Source organism: Podarcis tiliguerta (assembly GCF_965153285.1).
Source record: "Podarcis tiliguerta genome assembly, chromosome: 5".
Lineage (NCBI taxonomy): Eukaryota > Metazoa > Chordata > Lepidosauria > Squamata > Lacertidae > Podarcis > Podarcis tiliguerta.
This window is the reverse complement of record NC_139538.1, coordinates 36,058,795-36,076,484: the sequence shown is the minus strand read 5'-3', so window position 1 is coordinate 36,076,484 and position 17,690 is coordinate 36,058,795. Positions and strand designations below refer to the sequence as shown.

Sequence of the window (17,690 nt, the reverse complement as noted above, 5' to 3'; positions counted from 1 at the left end):
TTGTCTGCCTAAGCAAGAGATTTGTGTAACTCAAAGCCTTGATTCTCCATCATGTATCTATCTGAGCTAAGATATAATCTTGACTCATTTCAGACCCAAAAGGTACAGTACATATAACATCCCACCCCCCAATGAGGTTAGGTGTGAAAACTGTGCAAGAGTCTGATTTGCTCCTTATGCATGCACTGGGAAATGACTGCGCCTGAGAGCTTTAAACCATGTGTACATCCTGCACAACAGGTAACCGTTTCTTTTCCCTATGTGTACAGGGTCTATGTAGGAAAAATACCACACATCAGTCTTGATTACCCAAATGCAATCCTTACACATTGTGATCTGGGTCAACTCTCCCTTGGTGTGTATATCTATACTGAGCTGAGCCTGAACCTGTCACTAAAAATACCCATCAAACTCTCACCATAAACAGCAGACCCCTAAAGGTCTCTGGTGATTTGCAATTGACCCTGCACGAGACATGCATTAGATTTCATTCTCCTCCCTTTCAGCTCTTATGCGGCCATGTGGGCTGAGGGGGAGTAGTTGGACATGGGAGTCGTGGATTCATACAACTTGCTCAGTGATGGGCTCCTTGGGGAAGGGATTGGGCTAGCTGCTTGCTATCGTCTCAGTATCAGTTCCCCCTCTTGTAAAATGGGGATAAGCCTATCCCTACGGGTGGTTGCTAAAGCATGCAAGATGCGGATTCACTGTGCACATTAAAATGCTATCTAAAGATCCAATATTAATGTGCGTTTGCTTCACAGGGTTAGCACGAAGAGCATGGCCAAAGAGCCACAGATGGCAGGTGAAAAATACAGGCATATGAAACAGCAAGCGGGGATTATAAACATGTGCACCACTGAACAAGTCAAGAACGCTGCAGACCAGTTATGTAGAAAACTCCTATGCCAATCATCTCTCTCAAATGCAAGGATATAATCCTCCTTTAGCACACCAAGCCCATCCTGCTGCCACTAATTTACACCAGATGAGAATCTAGCCCCTTGGAGCTAGTTTCTCCTTTAGCAGATGGCTACACTGATCTGACTGGCTTTTTATTATTCTTTTAAGAGAATAATTATTTCCCAAGGCTAGGTGATGCTGCTGTGTTTCACTTAAAGACACAGATGTTAATTTCTATTATAGTCTCTGCAGGCTGCATTAGGTTTGCTTGAATCAGAATGGCCATCAGAACGGTCCCTACAATCCTTCAGTACACCAAAACCAGTAATATATTACACCATAAAGCAGGCACACATCAGCCATAGTGCAGCTGCAAATGTGTTACAGAAAATTCATCTTCATGTCCCGCCTGGGAATTAAGCACTGCAGACTGTCCAGCTTACGCAGGCACCAATGTTGCAAGAAGCAGTTAGGAATGGGCTCTTAATATGCCCCTCTGACCACTTTAGGTAAAGAGTTGTTGTTGTTGTTGTTGTTTAGTCGTTCAGTCGTGTCCGACTCTTCGTGACCCCATGGACCAGAGCACGCCAGGCACTTCTGTCTTCCACTGCCACCCGCAGTTTGGTCAGATTCATGTTTGTAGCTTCGAGAACACTGTCCAACCATCTCGTCCTCTGTCGTCCCCTTCTTCTTGTGCCCTCCATCTTTCCCAACATCAGGGTCTTTTCCAGTGAGTCTTCTCTTCTCATGAGGTGGCCAAAGTATTGGAGCCTCAGCTTCACGATCTGTCCTTCCAGTGAGGTAAAGAGTACAAACATGCAAAGCGGGCAGAGTTTTAATGTACATCCATGTGTCACAAATTCACCTCTGGGTTGATTCCCCTTCTCTACCTTGGACCCTTGTGTGTTGAGCATGAATTCCATGTTCTTTGAGGCCAGATGGTGACTGGGTGAAAGGAAATAGGTACAATGTGTTCAGTGGATTCTCATGCTGCTGAATTCACCAATTGATGTCTCCACATTAAGCCACTGCAGATTTGAAATATTGACGTTCAGCAAATGTGATTTTTGGAACAACAGCTGCCATGATCAATCTGGTTGGGAAGGGACCATAGATAAGTGGCAGAGGAATTGTTTTCTGTGCTGAAGACCCCAGATTCAGTTCTTGATGGGAAGGACCTTCACTTTATACCCTGAAGAGCAGGATAATGATGAGCTACGTCAGGTGTGACCAAGACATTTTGCTGCCTACCACAGAAGAGCAAGTGGTGCCTATCCTCAACTCAAGGTGCATAATATCCAAGGCTGGCCAAGTTATTTTGGCATCTGAAGGAGAAAGCCCCACAGTTGCTTCTCCTTGGGAATAAACAATACAATATTAATAAATTAACCATCTGCTTCCCTTTCAGAGCACACAAAATTAGCAACCACTTCATTCTGCCTAATGATAGGGCTGGTCCTAGGCTAGATGGACAAATATTCTGACTTTGAATAAGGCAGATTCTGGAGTTCTGTAATAGGTTATGAGCTACATAGTAAAACATAAAAGGGTTCTTTGGCCTTGCTGATTCTACTGTAATATACAGTTACTGACTCACACTTGTATATATGAAAGGGTTAACCTGAGCCCTGAACTCAAGTTACCAGAGTGGGTGTGGCTTGGCAGGCCCACAGCAGCCTCTGTTCCCCAACCACCTCTCTTTTTCACTTCATGATTCCAGGAACAAGCAATGAAGGAGCCATGGCTCCCAGCTGCAAGAAAAAGCAAGCGAACTGAATCTCTCCAAAAGGGAGATTTTAAAGCCTGCATCTTTGCTAACTGAAGACTGCACAATCCTTTTTGTAAGAAAACCAAGTTCTTTTCCTTTTTAAGTCATTTGGAACCTTTTTCACCTTCATATACTGCCAATGAATGGAGACTTGTTTACTGTAACTTCTGGAAACTGAGTAAAATATCCACTTATTTACAAAGCTAAGTGCCTGTGATTTATTCTAGCCTAAGAATTTCCATGGGGAACATTTGTTTAAAGGTGGATGTGGGCAGAAGTAAATCTAACCAAGTTTTAATGTGCTTAGGGCAATTGTGCTTAACTCTGTTATGAGAGAGTAAGAATCTTTCTCCCCCAAACCTTTCTCTCCCACAGATTATCCAGGTCCTCTCAGTGGTTTTCAGTGTCATTAACCTTCCAGGGTTGTGAATAGGAGCCATCATGCTCTAGCGAGTCCCCTCTTACCTGACAGGTAAGTTCCAGAAGGGATGCTATAAGGAAGAATAGAGTTTAGTTCTGCACCATGCCTTTTATGCCATTGGGCTAGGACAGGCATGGCCAAACCTGGCCCTCAGCTGTTTTGGGACTACAACACCCATCATCCCTAGCTAGCAGGACCAGTGGTCAGAGATGATGGGAATTGTAGTCCCAAAACAGCTGGAGGGCCAAGTTTGGCCATGCCTGAGCTAGGCGGTGAGGTGGGGTGCAGAGCTCCAGTTAGTCTCCCATGCTATTTAATTTCTACATCAAACTGCTGTCAGAGGTCATGGTGAGCTTTGTAGCAAAGGGCTATCAATATGCTGATGACATGAAGCTCTATTTCTCTTATTTGTTTGCTCTGGGAGAGGCAGTGGAAATGGCTGCCTAGAGTCAGTAATTGGCTGGATAAGGCCTCATAAACTGAAGATTAATTCAGACAAGATGGAGGTACTATTTGTAGACATTTCCATTGGCCAAGCAGATGGTGAACAACCTGTTCTGGATAGATATGCAGCTTGGAGGTGCTATTAGACCTGGATCTCACTCGAATGTCCAGCTGGCATCAGAGGCATGAAGTGCCTTTAATCCGCTTAGGTTGGTATGCCAACAGAAGCCACATGAAAACAGAGGCAGCCTCGCCACAGTGTTCCATGCCCTAGCAACCCTTCGGTTCAATTTATGCAATGCAATATATGCAGGGCTGCCTTTGAAAACTTTTCAGAAACTTCACTTGTTTTGGAGCACAGCAGCCACCTGGTTAACTGGGACGGGTCTGAACATATCTTGCCTAAGTTAAAAGATCTTCACTGATTTCCATGCTTGGCCATATTCAGTGAACCTGTTGCACTAGCAGACACCAGTGCAAAGACTCCCTCTAGCACAATGGGAATCCCCATCTCTCCTCCCCCTGTGCACATACTGTGCTCATCCCCAAATCTGCTCTGGGGAGTTGAATGCCTTGGGAAGGGGAAGGTTCTATCAGGCAATCCAATTAAATGTGTTGGCGTTGACATAAAGTCCTAAACAGGTTGGGACCAATATTTCTGAAGGGCTGATTCCTCCTCTTTCTAAGATCAGCTACAGATGCTCTAATTGAGATGTCCTTACATTCAGAGGTTGTGCGGCATGTGTTCAGCAACAAGGCCTTCTCTGTGTTGGCACCTGTGCCAGAACCTTTACTACAGACACTCTTATGGTGCTGACCTGGCCATCCTTCAGGTACCTGGTAGCAATGTTCTCATTCTCATGAGGTTGTGTTGACTGGCAGGTACTTCTGTAGTAAAAGCAGTTATTTCAAATGTTGTTGCTTTTTCATTCGGTTTTTCATTTTTTATTGTACTGATTTTCATATTGCTTTTAATAACTGCTACCCTTCTTAGAGGCAAAAAAGATGGCATATCAATATATTTCATAACCATGGTGTGGGAAAATAGTGTGGAAACACCAATTGTATCCGAAAGAAACAACAATAAATCCAGAGACAAGAAGGTGGAAAGAATGGGAACTTTTGAGACAGCAGAAAAAATGTGATAATTTGAAGGAATGGTTAGGAAAGAGTAGTAACTCCCGGCCAGTGACTGCATTCTGTGGTTGTGCTACATTGTGTTCAGTTTTATAAGAAAGAGCCTCAGAGCCCCAGATTTGTTCACTCTCTCCAACTCCTCCTGCAACCTCCACTTCCATTTTAGCTTAACCACAGTTTAGCCCATCTTCTGAAACCTAAACTGTGGTCAGTCCTAATCTGGGTTTCTTGAAACTAGTACTTGATGCAGCAGACTCTTGTTCATGAAAGCTTATAACAAAACTGTTATATCTTAAAGTGCTATGGCACTCTCAACAGCATTTTTGTATGCTCCTTCCAGCGATAAAATAATTAACTTTCCTGATTTTTGAAGCAATGTCTTTTTCCCAGAGCACTCCTCTGCTTCTGCACACACATCCAGCTTGCCAGATATTAAATTATTAATGGATATTATTCATTTTCCTGCTTTTATAAGATTCATGTTCAGACACACAATTTATATGCATTTGCTTTTTCTCTGCTCTTACCTTACTTCTGTGCTCTAATATTTGCCACCTTTTTCCTCCCCCCCCCCCATAGGATATATTTACTATACATTTGGGGTGGGGGGGGACATTTACTGTTTTCTATTCATCTGGGCACTTCTTAAGATATACTAACCAATTTTTGTATGGTGTTTCCTAAGATCAATGACTTTTCATCTGTGTTTGGATGCCATGTTGAATCAAGATGGCTGACTAAACCTTTGAAAAGTGCACTGGGTTTGTGGTTTCTTAGAATTCTCCAGCAATGCTGGCTTTAAGGCAGCTAAGAATACCGTATTTTATTTTTAAAACTTAATTCGGTTTTTTTCCTTGGTGAAAGGCACATGCCCAAATCAGGCATATGATTCAGATATGACAGGAAACTACACATAACTGAAGACCTCCTTGCTTGGTGTGGAACTCTGACAATGGTAGGAAGAAGAGATGGCTCACACAAGCAGAAGTGTTACTCATGTCTCAACATATTAAGCTGCTTTTCTTCATTCCACAATCAATCTGGTGGACTAGCCACAAAACCTAGTATTTCCCCCTTCTTTCAACAGGGACCCTCTCCACCCCTCTCCCTGAACCTAGCTAACAATAGTGTAAGAGATGAATTATTTTTCCGTTTCTGTTTCCCTTTTGATGGCTGCACATAATCAGGTTACAGTCCTTACCTAGGGAGATATATCCTTGCTATTATTGACCAATTAGATTCCACCTGAAGTCCAGACCCTTTTATGATCATTAACGTCATGGAAGGAATAGCTGGACTTCTTTCCCTGGATAATTAAGGGCCGTTTCAAATGCAATTACCCCCTCAGGATGCTTGGCCCCACCTTAACTATTTCCGTCCACAGCAACATGACTAAATGATGGAAGAATCTGTCTTATTAACAACAATAAACAATATTTACAATAACTGATCCCTAGGGGTAGCTTTTTAAGCCCATGAACATAACACCCCCTCCTATCTGCACAATAATTTAGGTGAACTACTTGGATTAAGGGACGTGGGTGGTGCTGTGGTCTAAACCACAGAGCTTAGGGCTTGCCAATCAGAAGGTTGGCGGTTCGAATCCCCGCGACGGGCTGAGCTCCCATTGCTCGGTCCCTGCTCCTGCCAACCTAGCAGTTTGAAAGCACATCAAAGTGCAAGTAGATAAATAGGTACCGCTGCAGCGGGAAGGTAAACGGCGTTTCTGTGTGCTGCTCTGGTTCGCCAGAAGCAGCTTAGTCATGCTGGCCACATGACCCAGAAAAACTGTCTGTGGACAAACGCCAGCTCCCTTGGCCAGTAAAACGAGATGAGCACCACAACCCCAGAGTTAATGGTCAGGGGTCCCTTTATCTTTACTTGGATTAAAGCCAGTTTAAAGTGAGATCTCATTTCTGATGTGATGCTGAAGTCCACTTCAAGCATTCAGTCTATACATGCAAGAGCAAAAGTGTGTAGCAGCATAGGAGCAACATGTGCCAGCTCTGACCCCTAAGTTGGTTTAGGGGCATCATAAGATGGGCACCCTACAGTTAGCAATGGCTGTGGCTGGGAAAGGTGGAAAAGAAAGAGGCAGTGGAGGCAGCTATAGCAGTGGAGGAAGAAGTTGTGATAATATGCCTCTTGCCAGGACATGAAGCTCTCCCAACTTCCAACAACGCCAGGTGCTGATTCTAGCCCTGCTAATATCTATGCATCCAACTGAAATACCTGAGAAAGGGAAGCATATACATACTCAATTTCACCCTATTCCATTTCCCCTTCTTTGAATTAACTTTCTTTGTTGTCGTTTTTCCTCTCCTCTACCTGCCTCCCCCCCCATGCCCCCTTTCCCCTTCATATCATCCATCTGCCTTCCTATCTGTTCTGCCTTCTAGCTCTGCCTTTCTTCTCTTCCACTGCAGCCTCTGACTGTGTACAGAATTGGTCTGCCTATCCATATGTTTGTTGCTAGATACCATATTTATCTATCCACCTGCTCTGTCTTTTGTCTGCATTCATTGCCATCCCGTTGACTACGCATTTTCCTGGCAATTTCTCTCTCTCTTTGAGATAGCAGCAACAAGTTCTGTTTCATGTCACAAATATTTTTTCCCTCCCCAAAGCAGTAGGCAAGGAAGTGATGTTCCCTCTCCATAGTCATGGTGCGTACAAGGAGACAGAACACCCTTAAAGCAAATTCAGGTTTCTGCCAAACGCGTAAAGAGGGAGATTGGGAATCACAGGAGAGATGCACCAAGCTGGATCCACTCTCTTCCCCTGCCACGACACAGCCTTCTTTGGCTTATTCTTTCTAATGCAGATTCTCAGGCACGTTTCTGGGGCAATTAGGAGAAAAATGGCTTCAAGGGAGATGTGGGAGGCAGAGAAAGGGGAAAGCAAGCCAGGCCCACAGTTCCTTCCTTCATGTCCCGCACCACCACTGTGTGTGCAAGGAAACATACACACTGCTTTTTAGATGTTTGATGGAGACTGGTTCTCAGACATAGGTCTCTGCCAGATGTATAATAATGGCTCACCAAACAGCAGAATTAGACACTTCCTCATGTAATGCATAACTATGCAGAAGTGGTTCACCCCAAGGGCTGGAGCTACAGCACATGCCTGCAGCAAAGACATCACTGCTGCTTACCAGGAAGGAAAGGAAGGGAGGGAGGTGACAGTGAGATTGGAGATTCACAGGCACACTGGAAGGAGTGCTGGATTGGCATTATCTATGCCAGCATGGTGTAGTGGTTAAAAGCGGTGGACTCGTAATCTGGTGAACCGGGTTCGCTTCCCCACTCCTCCACATGCAGCTGCTGGGCGACTTTGGGCTAGTCACACTTCTCTGAAGTCTCTCAGCCTCACTCACCTCACAGAGTGTTTGTTGGGGGAGAAGGGAAAGGAGATTGTTAGCTGCTTTGAGACTCCTTAAGGGGAGTGAAAGGCGGGATATCAAGTCCAAACTACTCCTCTTCTTCTTTTTCTTCTTCTTCTCCTACTCCTCCTCCTCCACCCAAGAATGATTCCAAAGGCCCCTTTTAGAGGAACCGCACCCAAAGTGGCCCAAAGGGATAAAATATTGCAGCAAAGTGAGATATTGCTGCAGCAACTATCAGCCACATCCTTTGAGGTGCAATAAAATTATGTACAGAAAAGAAACATCTGCAAAGGTCAATTAATAGGAACGATTCATTTCCCTCTTGTTAAAGAGTCCTTTTTATCTTCGTTGCTTTGGCACGACTCTCTGTCTCTCAATCTTTCCATTGCTGACAAAACAATTGTCTCCAGCACAGCCTTCTCTCTCTCTTCCTGCAGCTAGCCCTCTATCACCTGTTTAAACCTACCTATTAAGGCAGCGACCATCTTTCTCACTGATCTTTTTCTCATGCACCTGTCCCTGTCTTTGTTGATCACTTTCACTGTCAGGGGAATGCGAGTCGGGTTATTTTATGCTCCCATTCTTCAAATGCACCTATTGTATAAAGAAGATGTTTTAAGTGCCTGAAGGTGGTTTGTTCCTCATTACTTCATAGAAGTGACATTAATAGCCAGAGAAGAGCACTGCTGAGTGCAATTATGAATGGTGTTCAGGTACGAAAGCTGCTTTGAGCCTGCTAATGTTTCCTAATTATAATCCTTTAGGTAGAGTGCAAGAGAGACAAGGAGGGAAGAGAGAGGGCTAAACAATGACTTATATACATGCTCCGTTCACCTAGAGGGTGGCAGCAGCCAGGGAGGTAGGGGCAAGTCTTGGTCAATTCCTTCTGAAAGGCAACAAGCCCCTGCGAAGCTGAAACTGATATATTGAGCCGATTGACACTGTGCAGCTAATATTGATGTATCGCGCCAAAGGCACATGGCAAACCACAGAAGAGCATGAATCCTCTCCACATGGACAGCTACCATGATAAAGCAAGCAATCAGTCAAGGCAAACTGCCCAGAACCAAAGGCCTAGGAAAAACAAGAACATTTGGTTTACAGACTGTCTGTCGTGTTGACAATACCAGAGGGTCTAAGGGGTGGATGCAGACAGGGGGCTTAATATCGCAAATGAGCCATTGGCAAGAGGGTTTTGTTTGTGTTTTTAAACATTTGTCAGCTTTACCATGGAAAGGGAAAATCCAGATTAAACTGGGGTGTGAGAGAAAGAATGAAGACTGATATTTTTGATGTCCTGACATCACATGGACACTGTGAAAGGGTTGCATGCGTGAGCAGCACCAACCCCAAAATAAACACCCATCTGGAAGCCCACTTAGAGGAATCCTCGAGATGTATGAACATACCATCTAGACTTGCCAGACCAACGGGGGGACTCATACTATGGGATAAAACAAGGGAATCACATACGCTGCTTGGAGCTGTTTGGGGGGGGGGGGCTAAAAATGGCTTGGACAACAAAAAACTTTTCCTCCGCACACAACCTGCTGCAGCATCTCACCCCACACCACTGCAGCATGCTTTTGGTATATACAGTTGCGTGTAACACCAAGTATACACCTTCAAAACAGTTCTACATTTGCGCACAAACTCTCCAACAGACACGCAGCACAAGTCTATGGCTGGCTCACTGTGTTCAATGGTGCCTACTCCCAAGTGTGCATAGGACTGCAGCCAGGACTAGGAAGCTGCTGTTCCCCAAACTCACTTCCCACTCCAGACTTCCTCCCCTTTCCATCTTCTTTGTAAACACACGCTATTCAGTCCCACTGTCAAACCTTCTTGGCATCCTGCATTTCCTATCAAAAGCATGGGCTCCCTATTCCAGATCTTCCCCTAGTCAGCTGCCTGCCAAACACTTGGCTCTAAAACCCTCCCTGCCACCTACCAAGGCCCCTACCCCTTTCAATTTATTTTTTCAATTTATTTCATTTCATTTTACTTGTTTGACAGGGCTGCCTGTTTGGAGGTGTAGTTGCATGATTATTTTCGTGTCTGGTTTTTTGGGGGTGGGGAGTGTAAGTGGTTTGTCTGTTCTTTTTGGCATTGGTGAAATGAGTGTTTTGTGGTGCCCATGACAGTTTCTTAGACACCCAAATGGTCCCCCAAAAGGTGGGGACCCTGCCCTAGTACACACTCTGCTCCTCTCTCCGGTCTGAAAGCAGCATCTCCCTCCCCCTGCACAAAGCAATACATGTGAAGGAATTCCCCCCAGCACCCAGGCTGCATTGCAAGCTACAAAGGAGCATGCAGAGTGCTCCCTGCTGAGCTGTTATTTCCCTGCATGGTTGTATACATAGGCAGGGGGTGACTCACCTGGAGCATAAAGGCAAAAGGTGGAATTGGCAAAAAGTTCAAACCAGCTCCCAGGCAGCTGTTTGCACCGCCCCACCGCTTCCCAAATGTCACCACCAGAAACTGGGATCCATGGGGGCTGCTGATATCTGAGTGTGAGTAGGAAAAACAGTCCCATTGTGGGATGTGGCCGGGGGTGGGAAGAGAATGGAAAGCTTAACATAACTGACTTCCCACATCAGTGAAATATCATTGTGTTGGGTTGACCTAAAGCACAACACAGGCAGTGCCCAATCTGCCTCCACTGTGCAGAGAGGTGGGCTTGAAAAAAGGGGGCTGCACACCTGCCACACACAGCCACTCTCAAGGAAATAGGACCATATGACAGTCAAGTCTGGCAAGGCAGTGAGTGTCTCACATATTGCTGCATCATGCAGCCCTACGCAGCCAGAGGACCTGCCAAGGGAGCTGCTGATTATTATCTGGGAATCCAAAGAGCAAGTGGGATTTCTTTTCATTCCAAATTCTTTTTTCAACAAAGAAAAAAATAGCATCCTGATGACTGAGACGTGAGTCAAGTTCTCATCATATATGTCACTTTGAATGTTTAAATATTATTGACAGCCCACAGCTTCTTCTGAAATATTATTTTAAAAAGAATTGTGAACCAGCCCCAAATCATAAGCTTATATACTCTCTCTCACTCTCTCTCTCTCTCTCTGTGTGTGTGTATTTAATGGAAGAAGAAAAAACATTCCACCCATTATAGCAGTCCACCTGTTGAAAAAAAAGATACCTAATATTGTTTGCATAAAATGAAACTTGTTGATTTTGCCATTGTTTGGGTCAACATAAAAAAGAGAAATTAAGTCTTTTTTAATCAAGGGTTTTTATACAACACATTAAAACCGACACATACATGAAATTGTTACCTACGTGAATAAAAAAAGAGAACAACCCCCACCAGACCTTCTAACAACCAGCGGACACACAGGAACATGTCAAATATCCACTTACCCCTGAAGGTGGGTTTGCTGTCCATCCAAGTTCAGCTGTGGCTGTCCGAGTATCCATTAGGGTTTCTGAAGTCCACCAAAAAGAAAAAAGAGAAGAATTACTAAGCAAATGAGAAGTTGGAATAAAATCGCAAACACACTACAAAGATGTATCTGGAGATATATGTTCATTCTAAACCCATAGAAAATGATCACTGCTGAAAGTAGACACAAGTTTAGGCGCTTACTGCAATTTAGGAGTTTGGCTACATAATAGCAAAGAGTTTCCAAGCACTTTAAAGAATGCTCTTATGGTATGTGCTTTCACAGATTAGAGTCCACTTGACCAGGCGCATCTAATGAAGTGGACTCTACTCCATAAAAATATCTGGCATAATCAATTTATTGGCCTTTATGATGCTACAAGACTCTTGTTTTGCTACAACTAATAGCTACCTCGGTGGAAGTCAATGCAAAATGTGCACATTCATTTAGTTCAGAGATTTCTCTATTTTCAGGCTCCAGTATGCTCTCCAGACACTAGCTAAGGATTATTAGGTTTTAAAATAAAGTTGGCATCTCCCACCAGCAAGGACTTTACAGATACAGGGAAGAATCCAATGCACTTGTTCTGTTAGCACAATGATTTCCATGTTCACAATGGAACTCCCCCTCCTCTCCCTCTGCATTCCCCCCTGGCCCTCCCCTAATCTGCTCCAGAGGGTTGAGGGGGAACTCAGAACAGATTTAGAGGGAGAGGAAGCTAAACATCTTTGCACTGATGAAACAAGTACAGTCATACCTCGGGTTACAGATGCTTCAGGTTGCGCGATTTCGGACTGCGCACTGCACTGAACCTGGAAGTACCGGAATGGGTTACTTCTGGTTTTCGGCACTTGCACATGCCCAGAAGCACTGAATCATGACCCGCGCATGCGAGTCGCGAACGTGCTTCCCACACGGATCACGTTCGCAACCCGAGCATCCAATGTACACTGAATGAGGCCATCAGATGAGAGAGAAGCTAAAATATCCCTCAAAGGGTCAGATTGGCAGCAATCTTTTGCCTTTCTAGAATGCACACAAGACTGCAGTATAATGTGGGGTGATTTTGTATTTATTTATTTTTTTAAAGCTTACTGCTTCTTTTATTTTTAAGTTAAACTGTGCACGATGTGAGATCCAGACTAAATGAGTTGCTCCTAGTTCCCACAGAATGGGCTTAAGCTAAAGGAGGGTAGATGTGGCTGAGAATTAGGAGAAATTTATGTACTGTAAGAGCAACTTAACAATGGAATCAATCACCAAGAAGGTGATGGGCTCTCACTGGAGGTTTTCAAGAAAAGGATGGACAGCCACCTGTTGAGGATGCTCTAGCTATGGACTTCTTGCATGGACCAAGTGGTTGGATCAGATGGAACAACAAGACCCCCTCTAACACTGTGATTCTATGAAATCAATAGGCTTTAGATCATGCCATAGCGACTTGCCCCATTGCTTCCAGTGGCAACTGAGTCCAACTAACGTGAGTTTCAACCCAATTGGTCTTTTGCCACACCTTGATTTAAAGGAACTAGAGTAAAGTTGATTGAGGGACTGAACCTAACCAGAAGACAAATGAATTTTGACCATCGACACCCATTTTATATATGCTTAAATGCAACTGAAAATCTGGATGGCCTGGAAATTGTTGCCAGTCACTGTGGGCTTCACCTCTATGTGACTGAGTTCATGCTGCATTTTCTCTACATCACTTCAAACACAAAAGGCTGAATTGCAAGGAGGACCTGACCCTAAGGTTGGGTCTTTTAGCCAACACCGCCAAATAAAATATAGCCTTGGTGCAGAAAGCTGAAGTACATAGGTGTAAGTTGCTAACTAAACCCCTTCCCCGCAAAAAATAAAAATAAAATCAATGGATCAGCTTAAATTCTAACACTTCAGTTTAACAGGGCTTTTGATTGGCCAATTAGGCACCAAAATAATTGCCAGGCTTCAGCATTCAGAACCCTTTTGAAAGTGTGGTCCAAGTAAAGGACTCAGATTCCCTATTATCTTAAGCCCATATCTCCATTATCACATCTCTAACATTTGAATGTTACATAATTTTTTTAAAAGTGGAATGTAACTAGCATAATGAATTCAAAATGCCAGACTAGAGGATATAAATATGCCAGTTACTGCAGCTCTATTCCCAAATTGCTTTGTTTTGCCCGGCAATGAAGAGGATGGATGTAGTCAATTATTGGCTTTTCCATGAATAGCTGGTGGCTGACTGACCAAATCTGTAATATATTCCCCCCCCCATTGTCTATATTGGCATCTGCTAGATATATTGATTTGTTGGTTGCCCATGCTGGCAAAAAATCAGAAGCACCAATATCACACAACACTATTAGAATGTGTTGTCAAATTTTATTTCTTTAAGGGAGGATTTTTGGTGTAGTTTTTTGTTTAACAAAAAAACAAATATTGTTGATATTTTCCCAGACTCTCGTTTTTAAGAGTAACAATAATAGCAACAACAAAAACATAGACAGACAGATGGGGAGAAAAATCTTCCAGGTTTTATTTATTTGTTTTCAACAGATTAAGTTGCTTGTCTACTGCAATTCCACCAAATGTTAGAAAAAGGAAATTACAATTGTCACCAGCATCTGGTCAAGCAGTTCCCTATTTGTCCTTCCTGCGCTTTACACCTCACAGCTTAGAAAGCTATAATGTTTCAGATCACCACCTTTCACCCCAAGGCAGAAAGTTTTAAACTTTGTGAAATCATCCACATCCTTCTAAGTGTACTTCATTTTAAGCAGTGTGCTATCTCCCTGCAAACCAACTCCCGGCAAACCCTTGTGTCTTCCTTCAATGCATTACCATCTTCACAGTCTATTTGTTATTCAGACTCAAGTAACCAGGGTTTTGTCAGTAAGGGATTTACAACACCACTCTTCCCCTTCAGTAATCCCCTGAAGATGTGGCTGCATTTGGGCAGCATGTTAAACCGTGGTTTATCAAAATGGGAATGAGCCTGGGTGAGCCTCAAACTCACATGCTCTCCCACTCCAGAGAAGCCATAATGAGGTAGAAGCTTTTGCTTCCATTTTTTTTTTTTTTATTAAACAGAGACTGTGGCACCATCAGAACCCAACCAACTATGGTTAATTTTAACTGTGGTATGGTTGAAACCAGCAAACTTGAATAATTATGAAACTGGCTTGCTTCAACAAAGTATAGTTAAGATTAAACACTGCTTAGGGTTCATATGTAACAATAAAAAGGTAAAGGGACCCCTGAGCATTAGGTCCAGTCGTGGACGACTCTGGGGTTGCGACGCTCATCTTGCTTTATTGGCTGAGGAAGCTGGCGTACAACTTCCGAGTCATGTGGTCAGCATGACTAAGCCGCTTCTGGCGAACCAGAGCAGCGCACGGAAAAGCCGTTTACCTTCCTGCTGGAGCAGTGCCTATTTATCTACTTGCATTTTGACGTGCTTTCGAACTGCTAGGTTGGCAGGAGCTGGGGCCAAGCAACGAGAGCTCACCCCGTCACGGGGATTTGAACCGCCAACCTTCTGACTGGCAAGCCCTAGGCTCTGCGGTTTAACCCATAGCACCACCCACGTCCCTCATATGTAACAATAAACTGTGGTTAATCAAAAATGGAAGCAATAGCTTTCAGTTTCCTCCTCCCAGTCATGCCACAGGAGAGGGAATGAGCCCAAGGCTCACCCAGGCCTATTCTTATTGACTTTAATACAAAGCTAGGGACTCAAAATGTTGAAAACCCTGAGCCCTTAATGGCACATATTATCGGTAGATAGAGAGTTGCTACCTGGTCTGGATTTTGATTGACCATTCTGACTTTTCAATGTGTATGTCAAGCAGGAATGTTGACCCCCCCCCCAAAAAAAAAAATATTAAGAAGTAAATGAGTAATGGAAAGGGGAGAGTAACTGCTCATGCTGTGTATCTTCTGAGCAGCGCTCAATAAACATAGTCATTACCTGCAGTGGCTCAAGTAGTGTTGAAGAGGAAATTTACAAGAAAATGCTTCACCACAACCTGCTAGTAATGCATTAGATGTTGGGTGGCCTACCTTCAGCCCTGCGTTCTATCAATAGTTTTGAAAGCTCCTGTACCACAAACAAAAGTGTAGAAAACATTAAGAAGAGCACAAAATGGCAAACAGTTCTGTACACGCCCATTGCTCCTCCCTTCCCTACATAGAACAGGCAGTTCTTGCCACAAACTGTTATCTTTTCACATCTGCAGTGCAGACAGTGCTGGTTTGGCGCAAAACAAACCCAAGGTGATAATCTTATTTTCAGATATTGGCTGAACTATATAAATGTGTGAAATCCCTAACCTGACATGCTCTGAGTTCAACGGATGACCCATGATGATCTTTTCAAACACTGAAGGTGTGTTCATATCAGCTATGTTCTTGCATGCACCACAAGTCATTTTCCACAGATTCCATCCTGAGAGCTGGTGCAGTCTGCACCAGACCCCGTGTGCTTCCCTGCAGCTCTGTAGACATATGAACCAGAGATTCACCTATGGACCATGGCACAATGTTCATAGGAACAGGAGAATAACAAACTCGCTAGTGCAAGCACAGCCTAAGGGCCAGTAATCTTGCTGCAACAGTGCATCTGTACTATTCACCCATCATCCCCCCCCCCCATTTCTTTTCAAGGGCAATTGGCTGTGACCAATTATAGGCCAGGCTCTATTTAAAACAACAACCATTGTTGATGTCAAAAGGATTTTCCCTCCTCTGCCTTCCCTTCCTGTCCAGCGGCTCAGCACGCTTCTGACTTGCTTCCCCAGAGGACGTTTTTCTGACTTAACACTGACACAGGAATGTACTTTTGATAAACTTCAGCCAGGCTGCAAGGTGCTTCCTCTGCAAGCAACCCTTTTGCGCACTCCAGACTTGGCAGTGGCTGGCGTTCTTTGAAACTATTGACTTGTGCGGCTCAGGCAAACAACAGAGGGGGGAAATATTCCTGCTGAACAAATATGTCCCCCCCCCACCCCCGATCATCCCCTGCTACGAGAAGCAGGACAGCCGGGGTGGGGTAAGTTGGTGTTGCCTCCTTCACAGCTCAGCTTCCTTATCTGTGTTATAGTGCATGACTGTAATACACAGGGGGATTAGTGTTAGCAGCCGCAGCTTGTCACACAGCTTTGCTCTAACATGACAAATGAGTGCTTGGTTCTATTACTGCGCGGGTTTTCTCCTTTTCTTCTTCTCTATAGTTTGCTCAGCCTCCTCAGCCCCACTCATTTATGCAGGATAAAAGCTTCTGAAGACAGTGGATTAGAACCTGACCTCTGGTAAGCCTCTCCAAGGCAGGGGAGGATGTTACCTGGTCACGGGTCACACCTGTAGTCAATTAGAGTGCCCTCTGTTCCAAGGCTCCATACAGAACATCTGTAGAGTGTTAGGCTCAGAATTTCTCTCCCAGTGACGCACTTCATTGTGAAGAAAGATAGTCTCTTTTGCCTCCTTTCTTTGACTCTCTTTTTTAAAGTAGACACAAACAGAGAGAGAGAGAGCACTGGCCCTGCTCCCATACCTATAAAAGCTGTCCGAAATGAAGAAATTAAGGAGGTGAAGCTTTTTTCGGCATGTGGAGATAAAAGACAGGGAGGGTTTCAAAAGCAGGATTTCTTCACGGCAGGTTCCTGTTGGTATAGAAGCACGGCCAGTAAAAAGAACTAGCAAATCTCTCTCTCTCTGCCAGAACTCACCAGAGATTAATTTCTAAAGAGAAAGATTTTGGATGTGCTGTAAGCCACATCCTTGAATTCAGACAGCTCTGCCCTTTACTCTCAGATATGTGGAGTGTGTGTGTGTGTGTGTGTGTGTGTTTAATTGGAATTTCGAGATGTCCATGATAATTTCACTGCCACAGCTTTATTGCCCTTTAAGAACCGACTTACAGGCAATTTGTTCCTGCTCACAGTTCCTTCCATTTATGCACACGCACACCCCTATGAAGTCCAAGTAAAGAAGCCAGTGCCAAGGAGTTCCTCTGCACAGAAATAATGGCAGGCTCCACAAATCATAAATGTGGCTTGGGAAAAACTGGGGATTTCAGAATAAATAAAGCGTGTTTGGCATTGCTCTTGAGATTTCAGGATTCACGTTTCTAAATTCTTTTTCAGATCCTCAACCTGTTCTAAAGAGAGTTGCATTTTTTCAATGGAGCCAGGTACACAGAGGTAATTGGACCTTGTTTGGCCCATAGACAGACAGTAGCTGTGGCCA

The 17,690-nt window shown here is 44.1% G+C and overlaps 1 protein-coding gene across 15 annotated transcripts in view; it reads right to left on the bottom strand.

Annotated features, from left to right (window-relative positions):
* EPHB1 (EPH receptor B1) overlaps positions 1 to 17,690 on the bottom strand; it is a 347,409-nt gene that overhangs the window by 212,626 nt on the left and 117,093 nt on the right. For all 15 annotated transcript variants that reach the window (XM_083443210.1, XM_083443209.1, XM_083443212.1 and 12 more), the window contains one exon: positions 11,434 to 11,498. In XM_083443210.1, coding sequence (XP_083299336.1) covers positions 11,434 to 11,490 — 57 coding nt within the window. In that variant the 5' untranslated portion in view covers positions 11,491 to 11,498. The remainder of the gene's footprint in view (positions 1 to 11,433; positions 11,499 to 17,690) is intronic.